Here is a 26765-nt window from a genome sequence, read left to right as displayed (position 1 = left end):
TTTCCACTGTACTTTCTGCATTGCTCATTACAGAGGTCATATAAAGTTCTCTGGTTGTAGCCTTGGTGACTTAAAAAAAAAAGACTGTAGACTGTGTGCAGGTGACTACAGCTAGGATGAGAGGCCCTGTAAAGAAATATAGACAATAAAAGCAGCTGCCAGGTACCAACTGCAGCAGAAAGGCAGCTGCTTTCTTTCCATCGAGGTGGAGCAGAGCTTGCTCCTAGGCAGCAGTTGTTACACCAGCCATAGCTTCCGAGGCTAATCTCCCACCACCCCAACAATTATTTGGAGAACAAAAGGAAAATGACCGAGTTCCTCCCTAAATCAAGGACACACATAATGAATTTCCTTCTCTACATGGTTCATTCCTCAAGACAGGAGAATGTACATCTCAAAAGAAAGGAACTACACTTGATTAATAGCAGCTAGTTCCACTTCAAAAAGATGAGATGGATCATTATAATTATTTTTGAAAGGAATAATTGTGGCTATTATTTCTAGAGTGGGGTCATCTCACATAGTTATTCTCAAGGTTTTATACTACTATGCTTTAAATGCAGGAGTCTTTTGTTCTTCATATTATAATCAGGATCTTGGGGAAGGAGGGACTTCTCACTCTTCACACTTTTGCTTAGAATATATTTAAAACATAGTGTTTTTTTGGGAACAAAACATATATAAAAATCTTGCTTTCCTTGTAGCACCGAGATAGGTCATCATTCTATGACAGATTCAGATACCCCTTGTTGGAAGGAGTAACAAAGAGAATTACTAAACCATGATCAAAGGCCAACTCTCACATGGTCTCTGCACTGTTAGTTTTGTGAAAGTCAAGTTATTATCACCTCTCCAGGAGAAGGGAGTAGCAGGGAATGGGCAGAGAGGAGAATGACACAGGTCTGCAGAGGTGAATGCTCAAAAGAAAACAAAAACAAAAAAAAAATGCTCATCTTAGCTCCAGGAACTCTTAAAGAGGGAATTTCATTAAGTAAAATAACCTTTCAGTATCCCCTAGACTAAACTATGAAACATTTTTGAAAAGCATAAAATCCTTATTTATGGCAGGAATGTTTGAAATTCAAAAGATAAATGCCGTTCGGAATGCAACCATGTTCTAGGTATCTAATATATAATGGGACACAGCTGTAATAACAGCCACTGAACCAGGGGGCTCCCTATATCATGTCATTAGCTGACTTGTTATAAGCCGATCTTCTAGTCCTTTTTATAAGGGCCATTGGGGTAAAAAATAAATATATCATGTACTGAACATCTGTGGTGCTGTCACAAAGCACCACTCATATCAATTTTCAAGCTTATATCTTAGGCTATATACAACAGGCTTTTAAAAATGGAGATTAACAAAAAGTACAGATCAGGAACTCTTAACTCTTTATTCCAAAAGGAACGCTGTGGCTGTGCCATAGGTAACACTAAGGGCACCTTTTCTATTGTTTTAGTATATTATTTGGGGTTTGAAACCATACATGCACTCTCGGTAAGATGCTGTTGGTGAATATTTTATATATGAGATTTAAGTAAGGAAAGAAATGTCAAACTATTGACATTAAGTTGTCAAAATCATGAATCAGCACTTAAGAACACACAATTATGAGCAGCGATTCCTGCTGAAGCCTTTTTTAAAAAGAAATAAACTTATCTGGTCATATTAGAAGATTTTTCTTTCATTTTTCCAATGTCAAATAAAATATAATACCATCTCCTTTAAAAAGAAACAGGGAAGGGAATACACATTTGAAATAACTAGAAAATATAACCAGTTATAAAAGATTTTAGAAAAAATACATAAACTGATTTATTTAATGAAATAATTAATAATAATGAATATTAGTATAGTTCATCCATGCTCATGCTCAATCATGTCCAACTCTTTGCAACCCTTTTGATTGTAGTCTGCCAGGCTCCTCTGTCCATGGGGTTTTCTAGGTAAGAATAGTGGAGTGGGTTGCCATTTCCTATCCCACGGGATCACCCATGGATGGATCCTGTGACTCCTGTGTCTCTTGCATTGTAGGTAGATTCTTTACCTGCTGAGTCTTTGGGAAAGCCCCCGTATAGTTATTATAGACTAGTTTGTGTAGAGAAGACATGGTTGGAAGGCAAAGATCCAGTTAGGAGTTATTTTATATAATCTAGGCAGGATATGATGGGCTTCCCAGCTGGTGTTAGTGATTAAAGAACTCACCTGCCAATGCAGGAGACATAAGAGACAAGAGTTCGATCCCTGGGTCAGGAAGATCCCCTGAAGGAGGGCACAGCAACCCACTCTAGTATTCTTGCCTGGAGAATCCTATGAACAGAGGAGGCTGGAGGGCTGCAGTGCATAGCATAGCAAGGAGTCAGACACTACTGAAGCGATTTAGTATCCGGGTACGCAGGCAGGATATGAAGGAACCAGCGTTATGGCAATGGATACGGTAAAACGTGGTCTGGTTCTCGTCATAATGTGAAGGCATATTTATAGACTATGCTGATGGATCAGTTGTAAGGTGTGACTGAGAGGAGTCAAAGATAACTTCAACAGCTTTAATCTGATAATGTGGAAGGATAGAGTTGTCATTACCTGAAATGGGAGGCCTTTGACTTACTGACTTCATATTCACCATTGCCAGGCATATGGCACTGATAGGCAGCAGTACATTACTCAAAGGGTTTCAAATTTCCCCTTGGTGGTTTGAAAAAGAATCTTGGGTGCTATGTGCACAAATACTAAGTAAATTAAGTTCTCTTTTCAAATATATTTTAGGTAAAATAAAAAACGAGGCTTCATTCAGTTGAGTATATTGCTAAATTTTGAGTTCAAGTAGTATGTGGTTGAAGCAAAATCCCTGGGAGCATGCAGTTATTTACTGAAGATTGGGAAATTCTGTAATATTGAAAAGACCTGGGTTCAAATTCTCTTTAGCCACTTAAGTTAGATAAACGAGAACAGTTAACTAAATTCTTATAAACACTTTATTCTTCTATAAATAAAAGTAATAATGCTCAAATTATAGGGTTGCTTTAAAGCTTAAGTGTTGCCCGTAAAATATACAATATGGTATTTGGCAAGAATCTGGTTCTCCACATTTGGTTGCTACTTTAAATAATAAACATAATTCTGTGCCTATTCAACAGTTTCTGGGGCTATTATAGCAACCCAAAGGTATGCACAAATAAATACAAAACATCTAATGCCCACCACATTAGATGTGCTGAGTTGCTTCAGTCATGTCTGACCCTTTGTGATCCTATGGACTGTAGCCCACCAGGCTCCTCTGTCCATGGGATTCTGCAGAAAGAATACTGGAGTGGGTTGTCATGCCCTTCTCCAGGGGATCTTCCAGACCCAGGGATCGAACCCGCATTGCTTATGTCTCCTGCATTGGCAAGTGGGTTCTTTACCATTTGCACCACCTGGGAAGTGCCCTCAGTTCATTTAAATACGAAGTAACTACTGACAGTAGAAAAATGTTTTATTAAAATATATATAAAATGCTTAAGATCTTACTCAGTATACTAAAACTAACAGCAAATAGTTATTTAAATACCAGCATTACCTGTGAAATGCATATAAATTTTTGAATTTCCTTTTTTTAATTTTTTTTTATTTTTAAACTTTACATAATTGTATTGGTTTTGCCAAATATCAAAATGAATTTTCTTAAGTAGGTTCCAAGAAGACAGACTCTTTATCTTCCAACGGTGTACATGAAGATTGACCTGGATGAAAAATGGTGGGTTGTTTCTTTATATGTAATTCCTTTAGTAGATTCTTTTTTTGAAACTCATTTCAATAATGTTTTTAACTTTTTAATAGAGAGTAAGTAGTAACTTTAAACTTTCACTGTGTGCAAACCCAGGTCTGCACTACAGGCAGATTCTATATCATCTGAGCCACCAGGGAAGCCCTTATGCAAACCAGGCATATTCAAATGAGATACAATTAAACTACACATACAACTGTCATTTAATTTGAATATAATTTAAAGTATTTTATTTCTTTTTCTTCTTTGAGTAGGAATCTTTGGGATAAGGTACTGTTTTTCTTGGGAGTGGGGCATTGCATAACAGAAAACAATCATAGAGTTTTAAAAATGTATCTTCTAGTAATAAAAAAGATGAAGCTATGACAGGTAATTTGGTATTATGTGTGAATTCAAAATAAATGTGTCCTTGGGTGGTTTCACTGAACTGCTGATGCTTACTGAAGTCTCTTGGCAGTTGGCCTTGCCTCCCTTTTCTTGGCCAAGCTAATCAATTTCATGCTGGTTTCTTAAAACCTCTAAGATCTCCTACTAAACTGAGAGCTCCTTGAAGATAGTAGCCACATCTTAATCATCATTTTATCCACAGTGAATTCAGCACAGTACCTGCCTCATAACAAGTGCTCAGTCAATCCTTAGGGAACTGAAAAAAAGCAATTTAGTAATTAAATGTATTATGAACTGCCAAAGAAAACCAGGAGTTAGCTAAAAGTTATTTTGATCTATAAAAGTACATTTGTTGCTAAATGTTCCAAAAGTTCATTAATTGATATTACTACCAAGTGTTGATCACTTATAAGTACTAAGCCCTGTAAGTGCTTATGTGGGGAATTATTCTTGTCTTTAGTTCATCTCCATGGAGACATTTAATAAATAACATAGTTAAGAATAAAACTATCTAAGTTCAAATGATTTAGGAAAAAAAATGACTTTTTTCTCTCAGATCTGTTAGATCTCATACACTTTTCAGAACCTACTCTTTCTAGAACTTTACATTCTTCTTGAGATACGTATACACACATAAACATATAAACACAAAAGCACACATATGCAAACAAAACAATAAGTTGTTGCAAAACCTAGTTCTTTATCTGGCTGTTTTATATTGGGACTTTAATAAATATCTGTCTTCTATCTGCAATAATAAGAATTTATGAAAATAGCTTAGAATATAAACATATCTCAAATAAGATCGATGACATTCATTTTTAAACTTTTCAGAAACAAGGACTTTAATTCTTCTACTATATTAATTCAAATTGAGAAAGATGTTTGTTATCTTTTAAACCTTAGTCCTTTTCTGGGAGTTGATTTTATATTAAGCGATGTATTTCATGTGTCAACTATGACACTCCCTCTCATTTTATTTAGTCCTCACAACAATCCATATGTGTATTAATGTATCCATGTCAAAAAGGATGTAAAGACTTCAGTCCAGTCCCTGCCTTAAATTCATTTTAAAGCAAAATTAGGAGTGAATGCACTAACAAACCAAATTTAAGAATTTAAAAAATCTACTCACCTCACTATAAAGTGGCAACACCTGGATTTACAACTGGATTTTTGAAACTGTCCTGCAACACTCTGCTTTTAAAATATTACATTTTTTTGAAATCATATTTGTTTCAATTGTAAGCAAGTACTGAACATTTTCCCCATAAAAACATGATATATTTTGCATCAATTTAGTTTCCTAGAATATACAACTGTAAAGAAACTTAGAAGTTATCCAGTCCAACTGTTGAGTTTCAGGAAAGAGAAAAATAGCACTGATAAAAGTGACCTACTCAGTGGCCCAAACAAGAGTGGGAGCAGAGAGGAGTATCCACCTCTGTTGATATACATTGTAGAACTCTTCCTGCCCTGACATAGAGTTCCACTTTAAAGCTATTTCTTGAACAAAATTGTGACAAGACACAGATTTTCTCTCTGAAGGTTTGTTATAATTATTTTTTTCCTACTGTAATGAAAATGAAAACTAGTTTGAGTTTACTTCTTGATAACAAACTGTCAAGATAAATGATTTTAAATTAACATTGACTGGTAGTAAATGTAATATTTCAAGGCTACTTTAGAAGAGTTTTTATTATTTGGTTTTGGCAAGAAAGATTTGGATAAATAACTTTCCAATAAGGATTCAGATTTAATTTCTTATCAAGATTGTTCAAATTACATGAAATTTTGACTTCAAAGGAAAACAATCAAACTATCTATGTTCCAGGTAGTCATAAATTACAATAATATGGTAACCATCTTTACAGATTTATTTTTTCAGTCTTAATTATGCAAAGCCATAGGGGAAAAAAAAATCCTAACACTTAAGGAACTTTGGAGATGTAGAACTGTGGGCAAGACATTTAACCACTTATAGTCATAAAATTGTTATCAGGATTAAATTAGATAATTATGTAATAGACTATAGTGCAGTGTTAATCATATAAAGAGGATTTAGATCAGCAATTATTACCGGTGAAATGAGGTAGAAAATATGAGTTTCCCATTTTTTGGCCTCAGCATTGCTTGGTTTAGAGTGACTATTATAGAGTTTCAGGGCCCCAGTACAAGGGGATGCCATACATAATAATTCTTTTAATTGAATACTTATCACAGAAATTTTATGGTGATATAGTCCCCTGAGGAAGGGGTGATTTTTTTCCAATTTGGACAATGGTGCTGTATGGATAGGATTATTAAGTGAGAATGCTGGGCTACATTATAGTTATTAACAGGAAGATAGTTTTTGAAGATACTGAAATATAATTAAGAGTTTATAAAGAAAGAGTTTGACTAGTGGTAGTAGGATTTTTGCTTTGAACATCAGAGTATCTTTTTATTCTAAGTATTTGCATTTATTCAATTTCTCAATTATTTGCACATATTGCAATTATTCCCAAAGGATCTTCTATATTCAGCTTAACTCTAGAGGGGTAGAATATATTTAAAGATAAATCGTTATCTTCACTGTGTTTTGATACTAGAAATTCTTATTTTTGGGGAACAACAACAATACAAAGATTTCTATAGAATACATATTTATTTTTGGCTCTGGGAAAGATTCAGTGAATACAAAGTTAGCATTAAATGGATATTTCTTCTTTTGCAATTTTTAAAAATAATTTGAATCAATTCATTTATTTACGTGTGTGTGTATATATTTTATTGCTAAGTCATATCCAAACTTTTGCAACTCCATGGACTGTATGTAACCTACCAGGCTCCTCTGTCAAAGGGATTCTCCAGGCAAGCGTACTGGAATAGGTTTCTATTTCCTTCTCCAGGGGATCTTCCCAACCCAGAGACTGAACTTGCATCTCCTGCATCAGTAGGCAGATTACCACTGAGCCATCAGGTAAGCCCTCAATTTTTATTTTTTAACTGAAGTATAGTTGACTTGTAATGGTTCATGTGTACAACAAAGTGATTTAGTTTTATATGTGTATACACACACACACACACACACACACATATATATATACTGCAAAAAGGCGAAATGGTTGTCTGAGAAGGCCTTACAAATAGCTGAGAAAAGAAGAGAAGCTAAAGGCAAAGGAGAAAAGGAAAGATAAACCATTTGAATGCAGAGTTCCAAAGAATAGCAAGGAGAGATAAAAAAGCCTTCCTCGGTGATCAGTGCAAAGAAAGAGAGGAAAACAATAGAATGGGAAACACTAGAGATCTCTTCAAGAAAATTAGTGATACCAAGGGAACATTTCATGCAAAGATGGGCTTGATAAAGGACAGAAATGGTATGGACCTAACAGAAGCAGAAGATATTAAGAAGTGGTAAGAATACATGGAAGAACCATACAGAAAGATCTTCATGGCCCAGGTAAGCACAATGGTGTGATCACTCACCAAGAGCCAGACATCCTGGAATGCAAATCACTATGAGCAAAGCTAGAGAAAGTGATGGAATTCCAGTTGAGCTATTTCAAATACTAAAAGTGCTGCACTCCATATGCCAGCAAATTTGGAAAACTCAGCAGTGGCCACAAGACTGGAAAAGGTCAGTTTTCATTCCAATCCCAGAGAAAGGCAATGCAAAAGAATGTTGAAACTACCACACAATTGCACTCTTCTCACATGCTAGCAAATTAATGCTCAAAATTCTCCAAGCCAGTCTTCAACAGTACATCAACCGTGAACTTCCTGGTGTTCAAGCTGGATTTAGAAAAGGCAGAGGAACCAGATATCAAATTGCCAACATCCACTGGATCATTGAAAAACCAAGAGAGTTCCAGAAAAACATCTATTTCTGGTTTATTGACTATGCCAAAGCCTTTGATTGTGTAGATCACAACAATCTGTGGAAAATTCTTAAAGAGATGATAATAGCAGACCACCTGATCTGCCTCCTGAGAAATCTGTATGCAGGTCAAGAAGCAACAGTTAGAACTGGACATGAAACAACAGACTGGTTCCAAATCAGGAAAGGAATATGTCAAGGCAGTATATTGTCACCCAGCTTATTTAATTTTTATGCAGAGTACATCATGAGAAACACTGGGCTGGATGAAGCACAAGCTGGAATCAAGATTGCTGGAAGAAATATCCATAACCTCAGATATGCAGATGACACCACCCTTATGGCAGAAAGTGAAGAAGAACTAAAGAACCTCTTGATGAAAGTGAAAGAGGAGAGTGAAAAAGCTGGCTTAAAACTCAACATTCAGAAAACGAAGATCATGGCATCTGTTCCCATCACTTCATGGCAAATAGATGGGGAAACAGTGGCAGACTTTATTTTTTTGGGTTCCAAAATCACTGCAGAAGGTGACTGAAACAATGAAATTAAAAGACTCTTGCTCCTTGGAAGAAAAGCTATGACCAACCTAGACAGCATACTAAAAAGCAGAGATGTTACTTTTCCAACAAAATCTATCTGGTCAAACTATGGTTTTTCCAGTAGTCAGGTATGGGTATGAGAGTTGGACTATAAAGAAAGCTGAGAGCCGACGAACTGATGCTTTTGAACTGTGGTGTTGGAGAAGACTCCTGAGTCCCTTGGACTGCAAGGAAATCCAACCAGTCCATCCTAAAGGAAATCAGTCCTGAATATTCATTGGAAGGACTGATGCTGAAGCTGAAACTCCAAAACTTTGGCCACCTGATGTGAAGAACTGACTCATTGGAAAATACCCAAATTCTGGGAAAGACTGAAGGCAGGAGGAGAAGGGGATGATAGAGGATGAGATGGTTGGATGGCATCACCGAGTCAAAGGACGTGAATTTGAGCAAACTCTGTGAGTTGGTGACGGACAGGGAGTATATATATACATCTGTCTGTGTGTATATGCATTCTTTTCACATTCTTTTTCTATTATAAGTTATTTCAAGATATTGTGTATAGTTCTCGTATCATACTTTGTTAACGCTAAGTGCTTTAGATAATACCATGTTTTCTCTAGCTGGTTGTTGTTATTTCTGTTCTTATGAGCACCTTTTAGAAGTCAGCAGGAAAAGAGTAACCATAATTCTCTAAACACAAGTGTACTTCATTCACTGTAATTAGAAATGAAAATGGGATGAGATTTCAACATAGATCTGGAAGCCCCCAAACTGTCTCCATTTGCTCGTTTTCCATACAGTTGTGACTTTAAGCTCACAAAAAGGTTCTGAATAACTGTCAGGACAATATATGGCTGTGCTTTTGTTCACGCTGCAGATACGTAATATGCCTCCGTACCAGGGTGTGATGGCTGAAAGGCATCATTAATGTGTTAAATGATGTGGAAGGCTTCAGGCACACTAGGACACATCACGGCAGAATGATATTCCCAGATGCACAGGTCTCTGCCTTGATTTCAAATCAGAAAGAGAAGCTAAGTTACCACACAAGCAAAACGCACAATGGAAATTACAATGTATATATTCACTTGTTATCTCTGAGCTCGATTCAGACCTCACTTGTTTGTTGTGAGAAATAAAAGGTAAGGCTGCAATTCTTAGGGTTTATTAATCACACACGTGAAATAACAAGAGGAGGATTCATCAGAGTTCATTACTGGAATCTTATTTTCTCTATTTTGTAGCTGATTTTCGGTATATTTTGACTTTCTAATTTACTATACTGATGCTATAAAACACCTTTCTTCACGCTCAGACAGAAGACATGTAGATGATCTGATGTCTACTTCCAGGATACATAACTACATGGCCACATACATTTCTATAGAGGCTATATCAATATGTGTCCATACTTTAATAGCAGATCCAAGCTGTAAACTTTTTCCACTTTTATTTTGAAATGTTTGCTTCTTCAGCATTTCTAAAGCCTGCTTGACTGTCTTTGACACGAGATATTCCTCTGTCATATCTATAAATGCTTCTTCTAAATCCCAAAGGAACAACAACGTGGACAGAGGAAATAAACTCCAGAATAAAGAAGATTTTAAAATATCTGCTTTATCAACAAATAAAAATTTGACTAGCTTCTAAATGTAGCCAAAGTGCTTATTTTTGAAATGTGCATTATTTATTCAAGATATATTAAACTCTTTCTCCTATTCATAGATGCTGTTACCTTGTTCTGTGAAATAGCAGGTAACAAACATATAAGCTAGTAAGCTTTAAAGACCTTTAGAGGAAGTAAGCTGATATGTGTACTTAAAGGTTAAGAAATGTATTGGCTGATTTAAATTGTACCAGTAACAAAGTTCTAAACTATAGTCCTAGAATCACAAAAAGTAAATAAAACAGAAAATTTATGAGTGGATTTCCAGTTCAATCCCTTTATATGATGGATAGTAATTTTTAACTGGAAAAAAAAAAAAAGACATTTGCCTTTGATCATTAAGTGGGCTTCCCTGGTGGCTTAGATAGTAAAGAATCTGCCTGCAATGCAGGAGACCTAGGTTTGATCCCTAGTTTGGCAAGATCCCCTGGAGAAGGAAATGGAATTCCACTCTAATATTCTTGTCTGGAAAATCCTCATGGACAAAGGAGTCTGACAAGCTACAGGCCCTGGCATGGCAAAGAGTTGGACCTGACAGAGCAACCTCAGATATGCAGATGACACGACACTTATGGCAGAAAGCAAAGAAGAACTAAAGAGCCTTTTGATGAAAGTGAAAGAGGAGAGTGAGAAAGTTGGCTTAAAACTCAACATTTAGAAAACTAAGATCATGGCATCTGGTCCCATCATTCCATGGCAAATAGATGGGGAAACAGTGGAAACAGTGACAGGCTTTATATTTGGGGGCTCCAAAATCACCACTGCAGATGGTGACTGCAGCCATGAAATTAAGACACTTGCTCTTGAAAGAAAAGTTATGACCAACCTAGACAGCATATTAAAAAGCAGAGACATTACTTTGCCAGCAAATATCCATCCAGTCAAAGCTATGGTTTTTCTAGTAGTCATGTATGGATGTGAGAGTTGGGACTATAAAGAAAGCTGAGCGCCAAAGAATTGATGCTTTTGAAGCGTGGTGTTGAAGACTCTTGAGAGTCCCTTGGACTGCAAGGAGATCAAACCAGTCCATTCTAAAGGCAATCAGCCCTGAATGTTCATTGGAAGGACTGATGCTGCAACTTGAAACTCCAATATTTTGGCCACCTGATGAGAAGAACTGACCGATTGGAAAAGACCCTGATTCTGGGAAAGATTGAAGGCAGGAGGTGAAGTGGATGACAGAGGGTAAGATAGTTGGATGGTATCACTGACTCGATGGACATGAGTTTGAGTAAACTGTAGGAGTTGGTGATGGCCAGGAAGTCCTGGCGTGCTGCAGTCCATGGGGTTGCAAAGATTCAGACACGACTGAATGACTGAACTGAACTGAGCGATTAAGCACATTAAGTGGATGATAGAGGCTATACTGGTTAGAGCCAAGGCTAAGAATGTTTTCCTTGTATCAGGAAGTTTCTTAGATGCTACCCATCTTTGCATAAAGTAATGGTCCTTCAACAGGAAATCTAAATAAAATTAAGTCAAGCCTTCTGTTTTTTAATAATATTGTTTACCAGTCATTTTTCACTGGGGTGGCAGCGATGAAACTCCTAGAGAGATATCAAGCACCTGAAAAAGTCCTACCATAACTATTGATTCCTTTTCCCTTCTTATTTTTGTATCTGGCTTAATTTACAGAAAATGGCTAATTTATTCATTACTGTAGATAAGAAAGTTCTTATGTTATAGATAGAAGCTGAAGGTAAACAAAACATCAGTTTATTTTTGCCAAAGGGACATCATGGAAGAACTGACAAAAATTGATTAATATCTGCAGATAAGATCATGATATGGATGGATGTGAATGTCTTGATTTTGACAAATTTATTGAGGTTTTACTTTAGGAAGTTCACAGTGACGTATTTAGGAGTAAAGGGGCATGATATCTGCAATCTACCCTCAAGTGGTTTAGAAATAAGTATCTACTTACACAGAAGGTGATGGGGGAGAGTATGATAGAGCAAATATAGTAAAATATTAATTTTTAGGAAATCTGGCTTAAGGTACTGATTGCCAACCTTTTTGGCACCAGAGACCAGTTTCCTGGAAAACAGTTTTTCCATGGACAGAGTGGGGTGGGATGGTTACTGGATGATCCAAGAGGATTCTGCTTATTGTGCACTTTATTTCTATTGTTATTTCTTTGTGATATGTAATGAAATAATTATATAGCTCACCATAATGCAGCATCAGGGGAAACCCTGAGCTTGTTTTCCTGAGCTCAGGCAGTAATGAGAGTAATGCAGAGCTCCATATAAATACAGATGAAGCTCAGCTCACTTGTCTTTGCTTACCTCCTACCGTGCAGCCTGGTTCCTAACAGGCTGTACCAGTACCAGTCCACGACCCCGGGGTTGGGGAACCCTGGCTTAAAGTATATACACATACTATGTACATTGGTACTATTTGCAAGACTTTCATACATGTGAACAAATTGAATTTTATGATAAAACTATACACACACATATATGTTTTTTAATATTATATATATATATATATATATATGTATACTCATATATAGAACTCTAGTAGGATAAATTGGAAGAGGAGAGACAAGTCCATTTACTCCAGGGAAGTACAGGAGTCAAGATAATCTTCACAGAGGAAAAAAAAAATGTAAATGGAACTAGAAAAAACATTAAAAAATGCATGCCCAGAACAAAAAATTCAAAGTTTAGGGATATGTTGAAAAAGAAAATACTGGAGTGATACCAGGACCCAGGGAGTGGAGGAAGATATTTTTCAACTATTGTAAACGGAGTGAAACACAATGGCATTTACTTCAGCCTCATGACAAGTCTAGTCAATTGTATGACTGCAAGCAAAAAATTCCAAGACTTATGGTACTTTAATGTCAACAATCTTCAATCAAGAATCTAAATAGGAAAAGACCAAGGATTCCTAAAACTTTTTTTTTTTTGGTGGAATGTAGGGCAAGAAATTTTTAAATGCCACTTTATATTTCAGAATTATAATTGCAGATAATACAAATACTCATTTAAATCCAATGATGTAATTCTTTCACTATAATTCAGGCATTCACATGTGAAGAATTATATTTATTGACAATATTCCCTGCTCTTGTTAAAATTAAGCTTCTTAAAACAGACTGAATGAGGTTACTCTTCAATTTTAATATGTTTCCATTCACTATCTCACTACCTACTACCAGTTGCTGGGCCTTCATTGCATGTTCAACCTGATATCCTTTTATCCTTTAACAAGATCCATCTCCTTGTCTCAGTCTAGACGTCCTACTACCCAGGAAACTCAATTCCAATATATATATACGTGACCTTTATTTGATTTATTTCTATTTTTCAAAGTACATCTAAATTGTTTTCTCCAAAGTTTTCCTAAAATCCTTTAATCACCACTTCTTAACTCATTTCGTTATATAGTATCTTCTGCATTGAAATATACTGGGTGATCCATTAACCCTTTTTACAAATTGCTCAGTGGAAAGAGGTTGCTGAGCAACATGATATTCTGATTTAAATTAACATAGTTAGGTCAAATTCCCTTTTATTTTGCAATCTCAAAATAATTAAAGGAGGACTATTATATTTCATGCTATTGTTTATTTATAAACATTATGACCAAGAACCTTAAAATCTTACACTAAATGTGGAGTATGAATACCCAAAACAATTCAAAGGAAAAATCAGTAGCATGTGAGTACTTCTTAAATGTTAAATGTAGAAGATGAACCAAAGATGACACTTGAAAAAGTGTTAGAAACTGGTAAACTGAGGAAAATGGCAGTCCCATTAACAGAGAAAAAAAAATTAACGAGAGAGAGTGGTTTGAGAATCAATGTTTTCATTGTTGGATGGTGGACGGTTCCATTCATCAATAAACATTTGAGTGAATACAAGGTGATAGAAGACACTGTCTGAAGTCTGAGAATCACAAGTGTGAACATAGGCAAGGTCCAGGGCATGTGTGCTCAGTCGTGTCCAGCATTTTGCGACCACATGGACTGTAGCCAGCCAGGCTCCTTTGGTCATGGAATTTCCCAGGCAAGAATACTGGAGTGGGTTGCCATTTCCTTCTCCAGGGAATCTTCCTGACCCAGGGATTGAACCCACGTCTCTTGCATATCTTGCACTGGCAAGCGCATTCTTTACCAGCTGAGCCACCAGGAAAGCCCAAGACAAGGTCCAGGCCTTTATGAAATCCACACTTTTCCTAACAATTGCATTCACTTTAACAGAAAGATGCAAATAGGAAATTATAACTGATTCTCATGAAGGCACTTATGTAGAGTGAGGACAGAAACCAGGCTGAACTCTGAATGAGAGAACAAGACAGAAGAAATGATTACTTTACGAAAATATCTAAACTTAGTTTGAAAAATAGGAGAAAATATGATAAAATCACAAAGAGTAAAACGATTTGGAACGTGCACCCGTGTGTGTATGTGTGTGTTTGAGTGTGTGTTTATTGTTGTTGCAGATGCTTATGGAATCATTGGTATCTTCCTCTAAGATGAAAAAGACTTGTGCAACATAAAAGGCAAAGACAAAGAGCCAGAAGAATGTTTGTCTAAGATGTTAGCAGGGGAAGTGATTTGCTTGAGAGCACACTCTTTAGAATCAGGAGTCAATGGGAGTTAGTGTGTAGCACAGGAGGGATAAGATTTAGAAAAGCCAGTACGTTACCATTTAATTTTCCCTTTTAAATTTTATGGTCTTAGTAAGTTAGGTAGTGTAAGGCGAAAAACACACTCCTGTGTGTCTCTTCCACACAATACTTCACTTGTGGTCACCAAATGTGTGGGGATTTTCTCCACACCAAGCAATCTTGCAACACCAGTTGGGTGTCCTACGATTTAATTCAATTCTGACACTAAATACCTGGAGTTTGCATCAGATCTCACAGGTTAAGGGCTTTAGTCCCACAAGACCTCCCCAAACCCCCTTTCAGATACTAATCTCAAGTCTAAGTTTTATTGTGCTTTTGGCCCACCAGGTATAAATCAGAGGCTTCCATGACCCGCTATTAATGTTCAATTAATTTACTAGAGCAGCTCACAGAACTTAGAAAAACATTTTACCTACTATACTTTATTACATAAAAGAATGCAACTTGGGAACCACCAGATGAAGAGATGAACAGGGCAAGGTACTGAATTTCAAAATTCAGGGAACAAGGCAGAGAATTTCAAAATTTTCTCCAGACACATTACTTAACAACATATCTACCCAGAAACTCTCTGAATCGTGTCCTTTGAGTGTTTAAGGAGGCTTCATTACACAGGCATGATTGATTACCTAATTGACCAGTGATGACTAAACTCTATCTCTGGCCCTCCCTTGGTCTGTAACAGAGATAAAACCAGTCAATCCTAAAGGAAATCAACCCTGGATATTCATTGGAAGGACTGATGCTGAAGCTCCAATACCTTGGCTACCTGATGCGAAGAGCCAACTTATTGGAAAAGATCTCACTCCTGGGAAAGATTGAAGGCAAAAGAAGAGGGAGGCAGAGGATGAGATGGTTAGGTAGCATCACCAACTCAATGGATATGAATTTGAACAAACTCCGGGAGATGGTGGAGGACAGAGGAGCCCAGCATGATACAATTCATAAAATGTGACAGTCCAAAGAGTTGGACATGACCTAGCAACTTAACAACAACAAGACTCTCCACCCTCCTCAGAGGCAAAGTTGAGGAGTGGAGTGGCTAAAAGTTCCAATTCTCTAATCACATGGTCAGTTCCCCTGGCAAATAGCCACCATCCTTAGGGGCTTTCCAAAGTGAACTTCCAAACTTCACCTTATTAAGGTAAACTCAACTATGACTGAAAGGGGTTTTTAATGTATAACAAAATACCCTTTATTGCTCTTATCATTTAGGAAATTCCCTGAGTTTTAGGAGTTCTGTGCCACAAGTTGGGACCAAGACCAAATATATATTTCTTGCTATAAATCACAATGATTCAGAGGGAAAATCATCTGTGTAGAATGAGGGAGTGAGGGATAAGATTAAATCTGGGAAAGAGTGGAGATGATAAAGAAGATCTGTTGCATAATACCCCTGAAAAACTCTGTGATAAATGACTGAGAAGCAAAGACTAAGTTTATTGTAGGTGGCACAGGTTATGGCAGATTTTCCTAGGAAAGTCCCCCTCTGTCTCAAAGACAGCATTTCTTTTTGTAGCTATATGGCATGAATTATAGAATGACAGAAAGAACATGAGAATGAAGTTGAAACTGGAGTTGGATTTGGGAGCCTTAAGTAGAAGTTTGACAACTTGATTAAAAAATTGAAAAAGCTCCTTGGATCTCAGTTTTTACAAAATGGGGGTAAGGTGGATCTCAAAACTTGAAAGCAGTATATTCTCTTTAGTGTCCCCTCTTCTTGTCTGAGATTGTTACATGCTATAGGATAGTGGGGAACAGGCAGGTTCTATGATGCAAGTTGAGAATAAACAGACAAATATTCCACTAGTAGAATGACTTTTCCAGAACTGAAAGGTAAATACACTCATTCAAAGAAGTAAACAAGAAGTAGCATTTTACCCCAAGATATAACTTTACAGCTTTTTGTTCTGCAATCTGCAGTTCTTTCTGTATGTGTTTGAGTGATGGATTCACAGATATAATCTTGATGTAGAGACCATGCTTTTTATCTCACTGACATACTTTGTGAAAGTATTAAGAGCTGGGAACTAACATCTGAATTTACAACATAATCCTCTACAATTTAGAAGGTGCCTTATCGTGTGGTCATCACGTGGCATTTACAATGTAATCAAGAGAAAAATCAACAAATTCAATCTCACAAACTAAATTAAAAGGGACACATTCATGTTTCCCCTTTATAGCCATGTCAGAGATAGAGAGGATAGGAGGAATTTAAACACCAGACATCATAGCTGTCATAGCCATATCTTTCTAGAGTTAGGGAGCTCATTTCTCAAGGCTACAAGTCCATTAACCTTCACAAGAGCAAAAATAAAGCAAAACAATGAAACACTCTGGAGAACTGGCATTGCTTCTAATCTTGCTTATATATCTCACTGTAGGGATTTAAAGATGGAACAAAGACTTCTTCTTCCCCAGGCACAAAAATGACACAGACTCCCTGAAATAAATATACAAAATGCCTCATGGTACATATTGTAGACATATTTGTGATTTTTCTGAAAAATGAGAGTGGGGTTAGGAAAAGTAACTGATATCATTCCTGTTGAATCTTTGTCTTACCCAGTGATTTGTAACTGGGAGGGCCAAAGTATCAACCCCATTTATTTTTTAAAGTCTTGGTCTTCCCTTGGTTGCCACTTTACCTAGATTCATTCACTGTATATATCTGGAACTATTCGTTTCCTGATAAACGCATTGTCAGGAAGCCAGAGGTCAATGATAAGATAGGAAGCAAGGAGAGCTTGCTTGTTTTTATACATTTCTGTTTGACTTGGGAGATAATTATAACGCAGATTGATGCTCCTATTTTAAACAAGGTAGTAAATCAGAGTAAAATATGGGATTCAGGAAAGCCATTTGCCACATAATTATAATTTCTTAAAATTCCTGCATTCATTGAATATGAGAAGCTGTAATCATGTGATACATAGCAACAACATTACTCATCTTTTTTTTTTCTCTCATAGAAGACAGTTAAATAAACTTAAGTTACAGTCTTTAAATATTATTAGTTACAAAGTTTAAATATCATTAACTGAAGCAAAACAAGAGCATAAGTTGCTTGATCTGAGATCTATGTTCTAGTGGGAGAGATTACAGATTCAGTAAGGAAGATTAAAATAATGATTAAGTGTACTTCACTAAAAAGTCATATCTTTTCCACAAATAAACTTTATTTATCACCACGAGACAAATAGTATTATAAGAATTCCATCAATATAGGAGAACAGAAAAAATGTAGGAACAAAAGAGGGGTTTAGAATCAGAAAGAGACACATTTAAGCATGGACTCTGCCAAGGGTTATATTCAGAACACCTATAAACTGGCATGGCAGGGACATGGAGCCTTCAAGTTGGAAGAATTCCAGCACGGGGATCTAAAGACCCCTGTGATGCAAGGATTTATCATTTTGGTTGCTGCATTAAGGGAGAGAAAGAAGGGGGACTGAGGTACTGATATAGAAGTGCCTCTAATGCCAAGATTTATCCCTTCATTGCTAGATTATGGGGGAAGAAAAGGGGGACCTTATATATTGGGTTTAGGGGCCTTCTCAGGGTACTTGAGGAATTAACAAGTACAGTACATTTCTATGCTCACCTACAGAAGTAACTGTACTTGCTTTTAACCAGTGTGGAAATAAGTACACAATTTTACCCACCAGCAAAATCATACTCGTGCATACTTGCTGGATATTAATCCTGATGATATACTACTTTTGTACTTTGGTAGTTTAACTAAATTCCCTGAGTCAGACAAGTGAAAGAAAGTGATGAGTTCCCCGGCTAGTTATCTGGCTGCTCTAAGACCTCTTCTAGCTGATAAAATGTAGTCATCTTTCCTTTCCCTTTCCTTCTGACATTCAGTATTCATATCTTCAAAGCAAAGAACAAATCTTTCTTGAGAGCTGGGGGACTTCCATAATTTAAACCAAATGCAGAAAAGAAGCTGAGTTTACATTCAATCCTAACTTCCAGCTCAGGGAGAGCGCCCCTGGGAGCAGACATGAGGGTCTGTAGTTCTGGTTGAAGCATCATCAGAGTGCCACCCTTTTTCTTCCTTTTCCCCCTTTTTGGCTCTGGTGTTTCTTTGTTTGCATAAAAATTATACAATAATACCTCTGAATTGAATTGCTTGAAATGTATCTCTAATTATGCTATCTTATAGCAACAGTTATGCACGATAAATATCTATCAGCTTAATTTTGCACAAGCTTTGTTGATTTCATTTTATTCATTCATCCTAGTTATCATCTTTGAAAAATGATTGCCTTATTTTAAAGGGATATCACTGGTAAGTCTCTGTATACTCTACAAAGTGTATCTCTTCTATATGTTTCAGAGAATCGCAACTAAAACCCCATCAACAGTTCTGGACACCAAACTGTTAAAAAAAAACATAATAAATACAATCACAAAAAGAAGATTTAACGAGTGATCAAAGATTTAAAGAGTGATCGAAGATTAAGAGTAAATTTACAGGATTTACTAACTGTAAATAAAAGAGAAATGTTGTGAATGTAAGGAAAAAGTGAGACCTCTGTGTGCTTAATTTTTCCATTCTACATTAAAGGCCTTTTGCTTACGATTGGGCAATATAGCTTTTCTTTTTGATTAGGAAAAGAATGTCAGAGGAAAAGATAGTTGGTGAAATCACCAAGAAAATATATACCTGGAAATTTTTTATATCAGTGATTAAAACTGTTTTCCAGCAAGATCTCTTTTTAAAAGTTTCTCCTCAAGTTCCATATTTTTAATTTTAAGATACAAATTGTGCCTATTAAATAAAATGGATTTATTTTCTTCTTTTTAATTAATCAGAGAGTTTTAACTGTCTGAGCTATACTACTCAGAGATTCTGGGAAGCATAAAATAACTGATCAACTATACACAGATCTGATAAAATTATAACTAAGGTAAAGATATTTATAGCTATAAATATCCTGTATATGCTTTTCCAAGCTTGAGCCAATGTTCTGTTTAATTCTTGAAAATATGGAAATGTTGCAAGGAGCCCCATAAGTACTATCTCCAGAGCCCCAAATATTTAAAAAGCTTTCAAAGTGTTAAGCGGTGGATTATACTAGTTTAAAATTATCTAACAAATGTGATTTATTTTCACTTTGAAGAATGAAATTGAGCTAGTTAATGTACCATAACTGTCCAAAAGTGATAGAAGAGAATATCCTTTTCACATTTTTTTTCTCCTGCCCTTTCTTCCACTCTTTTCTGTTGAAACTGTTACTTGGCTCTGAGATGGCAAAAGAGGGAGCGCCCAGCATGTACTCACCAGCCTGGTTAGTTGTGATGCTGACTGCAGCAAACTGTCTGGGTGGTGAGCTCAGCTCTGACACCCCGTTAACGGCATCGATCTCAAAGGTGTAGTTAGTGTGTGCCAGGAGGTCTGTCACTGTCACCGTGGTGTTGGTGAGCCCAAACTGCCGAGGGAGGAAGCGGACATTTGGACTGCACGGCTCACACTGTTTGACATTCCACCCACATTTTTTACATATGATGTTGAAGGTAACATCTTTCCGGCCTCCTGTGTCCAGGGGCCAACTCCAGTCCAGGATAACCGAGGTCTCGTTTATATTAGATATCACATTTCTCGGTGCAGACGGAGGTCCTGCAAAGTAGTTCAACAAAGATTAATGAGCCTCACATTGGTTTTCTACTACAAGGGAAATAGATAATTTACAATGGAACTGAAAGAGGTAAATAACCATCTTGTCTTTTATTTTATACTTTTAATTCGTCCTTAGAGGATCCAGGAGATTATAGACACATGGATTCCAGAGGACTGTCCTCCCCACTCTATGAATGGGGGAGTTTGGACTCCAGGTTGAAGATGCATTCACAAAGTCCAAGGAAGGAATCTACCACTAAATTCAATGCCCTTGTGAATAGTTATGAAAACCTTAGTATTAGTTTTATAAATCTTAGTTCTTTTTCCCTGTGACCTATGACCAACACATAACAAGAGGGAATAGAAAAGTAAAAACACAAATCCCATGCCTATAACCTCCCCTACCCTATCAAAATAATGCAAGATCTAAAACAAGATATAGATTTTTTTTTTTTCTTTCTAGGGGTCCTGTTGTAGAAAGTGATTTAAAAACGAATTCATTCTGTGTGATAAATGTTGCATTTGTGGTGAGCCAAGCATGGAGAGTGAAGCAGAGAAAGCTTTTAATTTGCACATGGACAACAGAAGGAAATGGGCCAAATGCTAAAAACAAAAAATACAATAACAAGAAGAAAAAAGTAAATAAAGCAAACATGGAGGCATGGGTTGCAGCAAAACTACTCACGGGTACAAGCCATGGATGGAGGGTCTTTGTCTGCTCGGAAGTAATTATTTTCACACCTGCAGTTCACTGAACCGTCTTCGTGAGTAGAACTGTGAGGTGGACACTTAGCACACTTCATATTACCATCTGAAGCCTTGTAGAAACCTGGTTGACAAGCTACAAACAAAATGACTCTTTTAAAATTCTGTGATAAATTGGAAAGTGTATCCTTGAAAATACATCACACAGATTTCAGGAGGCTAGGGCATGCATTTATCATGAATAAAATCCATTTTTTTTTTCCTCCCAGAAATCACAGAAGCAAATCATGTGGCCCAATATAGTTTCTCCATGTATATGTTTGTATTTGCACCAAGTGGTAAGGGGGGGAAAAAAACCCACAAGAGTTAGATTATTTTGGCACTAGAGTGGGATGAAATTTCCAGTTCATGTTTTCACAGCTTTACTTGGCATTGGACCATTTGTGGAGAAAATAAAGCAAAGCCATGTCATCATGCAGCCATTTCCTTTTTAAACATGATGCAATGTGCACAGTCTCTGCTCTGCAGCTAGCACTGCATTACACACCCACTTGTTTTCTAATCAGTTTATGTGTAAACAATTTTCTTCTCATGAATTGTAAACTGAAGGAAGAAATCATGGCTTGTCTATATTTTAAGGTTCTTTATATATGGATCTCCTGAGCAATGACATTTTTGTTCTCTCTTGACAGTGTCATTCCTTAACTTCTCTGGTAATGGCCTAAGATAAAGATTTTAATATATTTCCTTATTTGTATCTCAAATACATAGATATAATTTCTATTTAAACTAATATACATGTGAGTATTTACTAGATAAAAGCTTTTTAAAATAATCATGTTATCTTTCTTCCTGGTAGTATCTCTGAATGATGTGTCTTTCTTTCTTTCTTTTTTTTTTTAGTTCAATGAATTGGTTACCAGATATTGATTTCAGCTGCCCATTTAGAATTCACCATCTATTTACAACTTTTACAGAAATGTCTCCATTATAGTATTTTCATTTAATCTGATATAAAATTTAAAATGTACTGTTTCATTTGGTCCATTTTCATAATTACAGTGAGAACTGAAATCATAGCGAAAATCCTAACAAAAATCCCTTGACATTTCTTTGAATAAGAAATTCAGGATCTTTAGCTTTAATTTCTTCTAGATTATCTTTGGAAGACAGTAATTTCTTAAGTCTCTAAAACTCAATTTCAAAGCTACACTGAGATTTGATGGCTTAAAGCACTTAGAGAATAGACCCTATAGACTATCATTATGATTGAATTCCAAATTGTTAATATCAACTTTATATTGTGAATAAGAGGTTATTTACATTTAAATAAAACCTGTAAGAATAAATCTTAACTTTTATAATCACTAAATGCATATCGAAAGATAACACACTGTATAATAGTGTATCTTCCTATTGAACACTTCTTGGGAGATAGCACTGCTGAGGAAAATACATTGACAAGGCAAAAAATTAGATTAACTTAAAATAATAGTCCTTGGGTAGAGAAAATCCCCTGGAGAGGAAATGGCAACCTACTCCAGTATTCTTGCTTGGAGAATCCCATGGACAGAGAAGCCTGGCCGGCTACAGTCCATGGGGTCAGACATAACTTACCAATTAAACAACAAACAACAAAATGACAGTAATCATTAATCTAGTGTTACTGATTTCAAATTCCTACTAAGAATGGCTGCTCTAGGATCATATTACATTAAATTGAATAACTTTTGGTTCTATATTGAGAGCCACTCAAATTCTATTACCCTAACCAAACTTGAGTATGTGAAGTGAAAGTTGCTCAGTTGTGTCCAACCCTTTGCTATCCCATGGACTATACAGTCCATGGGATTCTCCAGGCCAGAATACTGGAGTGGGTAGCCTTTCCCTTCTCCAGGGGATCTTCCCAACCCAGGGATCAAACCCAGGTCTCCCACATTGCAGGCAGATTCTTTACCAGCTGAACCACAAAAGAAGCCTTAACCAAACTTAGATTAGGATTTTAAACTTTGAACATTGTCCTTAAACACTGATTAGGAAGGTCCCCTGCATATCTCGTGTCATATTGCCTCAGGGGGAAATGATACAAAGTCTAAACAAATCATGCATTTAACTTCTGGTTTCAATTTAGCTCATCACTGAGTGCCTTTTAATTTGCAAGAGGGCATTGCTGAGTCTCTAAAAGATTAAGTTGCAGTGTTCCAAGGTACTTTGTTATTTTGTTTGCTTGTAAATTTATCTCTTTGTTTTTGTTTGAGTCTTTTATGGTTTTTACAACATTTAGCATAAAGGTATTCACTAAACACTCAATCATTTTTTGTTAATATTATAAATGGCTATGTATATGATACTTAAAGAAAAGACAAGACAGTCATATAATCACTTGTTAGCTACAGCACCACAACACAGAATTTCTGGTAGTATTGAAAGTAGCTAGTTATTAAGCCTAAAAGTTAAGAATATAACTTGAGCTAATAACCAGACTTGATCTAATTTTGAGTAAATAATAACCTTGGAGATGAGAACAGTAAAAGTAGGGTAGGTAATATGTGTTAGTTGCTCAGTCACGTCTGACTCTTTGTGATCCCATGGACTGTAACCCACCTGGTTCCTCTGTCCATGGAATTCTCCAGGCAAGAATCCTGGACTGGGGTGCCATTCCTTTGTCCAGGGGATATTCCCACCCCAGGGATGAAACCTAGGACTCCTGAATTGCAGGTAGATGCTTTACCATCTGAGCCAATGCAGTTCAATAAATATCTGTCAGTCATCAACTTTTGTTCAGGCTCCTTCTTAGTCTTGAAGATATTAATATCCCTAATTTTGTCCATCCCCAAAATGCCTTTGCTATGTGAACACAGGTAACAGACATTTACAGAACACAGGCCACCTGGAGCAAGTATTTCATTCTGATTGAGCTGTTGGAAGAAATACACAGAAGAAATCCTATTTGAGAAAGATTATGAAAAGACAGTAGGAGTTGGTCTATAAGTAGCATGATTAAATACACAAATGGATTAACATGTAAAGATAAACTCTTAAGTAGAGGAACATGGTGGGCACTGTTGGTTAGGTACTCAGTATCCCGATTCTTTTTCTGCTTGTAAATAGAATCCTGATTTTGTTCAGAACTGCATTCTGCCAAGTACTCCCTAACTCAGATTTCATTGCAAATTGGAGTGGATGGCCAAAGTTATGGCCAAAGAGATGGCTAAAGAGATACAAACAGAAATCTAAAGAAATTTTCAGTTTCTTTTCTAGCAAGATGATTCAGATACACTGAAACCACTCAATCTACATTATTCTAATTTTGATTACGGGCATAATGGTTACAGGAGACACTAAGTTATAGGCCAAGAAACTTAGGGAGATGTATACACTGCTTTTGCCGACCAAGCAAGCACCAATTCAAGATTTCTTATAATGTCTGAAAAGTAACACCCTGTTTGTTGTCACTATGGTCAAGTTTTCTTTTTCTTGCAGCAGAAAGCATTTGTAAATGATAAAAAAGACAAAGAGAATTCAGTTGAGATGTATTAATTACACAGAATCATAGCTTGCTACTACTGCTGCTAAGTCGCTTCAGTCATGTCCCACTCTGTGTGACCCCATGGATGGCAGCCCACCAGGCTCCCCCAACCCTCACTGGAGTGGGTTGCCATTTCCTTCTCCAATGCATGAAAGTGAAAAGTGAAAATGAAGTTGCTCAGTCATGTCTGATTCTTAACGACCCCATGGACTGCAGCCTACCAGGCTCCTCCTTCCATGGGATTTTCCAGGCAAGAGTACTGGAGTAGGGTGCCATTGCCTTCTCTGGAATCATAGCTTAATGGAACTAAAGATCCTAAGAAAGCACAATGGTCAGTCTCTGTGTTTTACATCTGAAAATCCAGGATATTTGGTGGTACAGTAAGGAACAGACTCTACTCTGCATCTTCTGGAACTTGGTAGCTATCTGGATTTAATAGGTGATAGGACTTAATTATCTATTTACAGGTATTCATTGAATGATAACTCTATCCTGAGTACAAAGATAGGTTCTACAGTAACAACCTAAATGTAGACACTTTTTCTCTTTATGAAGAACTTTCAAATGTACCATCTCAATTGAATCATACAACATTTCTATTGAAATAATCAAGGTAGATATTAATCTTGTTTTACAGAATAAACAAATGAAGCACAAACAGAAATAATAGCATGCCCAAAATATAAAAGAAATTCAATGATAGTCTGAACAAGCAAGAGAAATCTGCTTTTAATTTTATGTAAATCATTCGTTAAAGCAAATTATTTTCTGATCAATTTAGGCTTGGTGGTATGACATTGGAGAACAGTCATCTAAAAAATATAATGCAAAACATTTAGTTAAACAAGTGCAAGTCTTTTGTCATATAGTGTTAGTAAGACCTCATTTCAGAAAGGCTGATGTTCTCTTGTTCTCCAGGATTTTCTATCTAATTGAAGTGTAACATTACTATGGGCAGATGAACAATTGTGCTTTTGATGAAAGGGCAGATGTTGACTGCCAACTTTAAGAACATGGTGATCCACAATATGTGGGAGGCATACAATTAAATTTTCCTTTTCTTGATACAAACAGAATCTCTAAATCCTTCACTCAGGTTGTTCAGCAAATTTGAGAGTATGACTGAAAAGTTTATATTCACTAATAAAATTATTATACTGGTAAGAACCATTATCTTTAAATATATAAGGGAAAATTCTTTATATAATATACTTATTTCAAACTTTTTCCCTCCCTTGTAATAAATCAACTTGTGCTTGAATACCAATCCTTCTAACAAACCTTCTTCATTCTTAAATCCTCATGGAAAAATTTGAAATGACCTCTAAAGGGGATGAATACTTATGTTTTATTATCTTTGCTTATGGTAGGGAAAACAATGATAGTAATTTAAAAGTATCTCCTTCTCTTCCTTGAATGTAAAATTGATGTGCACATTTCTCCCATTATGTATTACTTTAGAAACTGGAAGGTTCAGTATTCAAAAAAATAAAACCCAGGTAAGAAGTGGTGGTGATAGTTGTGGTTTAGTCACTAAGTTTTGTCTGATTCTTTGCAACCCCACAGACTGTAGCTCGCTAGGCTCCTCTGTCCATGGGATTTCCGAAGCAAGAATACAGGAGTGGGTTGCCATTTCCTTCTCCAGGGGATCTTCCTAATCCAGGAAAGAACCTGTGTCTATTGCATTGCAGGCGGATTCCTTACCACTGAGCCACCACGTAGAAATAAGAAGTGGAAAGAAGAAAGTAGATATGTTAATGTGTTTTATTTACCTTTCTTATTTAAAGGATATCTTGGTCAACTTATTATGTAACATCAAAAACAGAGTACACACACTAATGGTAAATTAATGGTAAAAAATTAATATGAATTCAGATTTATCCAACTTTAAGTTTTAAATTTAAAAAAGTAAAAAATAAAAACTTCTGTGGTATAGTTAAGGCCTTCTCTGTGTTGGCCAGCTACTAAAGTAACACTTAACTGAAGTGGAAATACACATATTCAAAGCCTGCTGCCAAAATGACAGAAACC

General features: G+C 36.3%; 1 protein-coding gene across 2 annotated transcripts in view; it reads right to left on the bottom strand.

The window, feature by feature from the left end:
- EPHA3 (EPH receptor A3) overlaps positions 1 to 26765 on the bottom strand; it is a 405754-nt gene that overhangs the window by 119944 nt on the left and 259045 nt on the right. For both annotated transcript variants that reach the window (XM_019965680.2, XM_019965731.2), the window contains exons 4-5: positions 21186 to 21341; positions 20165 to 20500 (exon numbers count right to left, since the gene is read on the bottom strand). In XM_019965680.2, coding sequence (XP_019821239.1) covers positions 20165 to 20500; positions 21186 to 21341 — 492 coding nt within the window. The remainder of the gene's footprint in view (positions 1 to 20164; positions 20501 to 21185; positions 21342 to 26765) is intronic.

The sequence above is a fragment of the Bos indicus genome, chromosome 1 (genome assembly GCF_029378745.1).
Source record: "Bos indicus isolate NIAB-ARS_2022 breed Sahiwal x Tharparkar chromosome 1, NIAB-ARS_B.indTharparkar_mat_pri_1.0, whole genome shotgun sequence".
NCBI classification, from domain to species: domain Eukaryota; kingdom Metazoa; phylum Chordata; class Mammalia; order Artiodactyla; family Bovidae; genus Bos; species Bos indicus.
The sequence above is the reverse complement of the archived record's forward strand: the minus strand, read 5'-3'. Positions and strand labels throughout refer to the sequence as shown.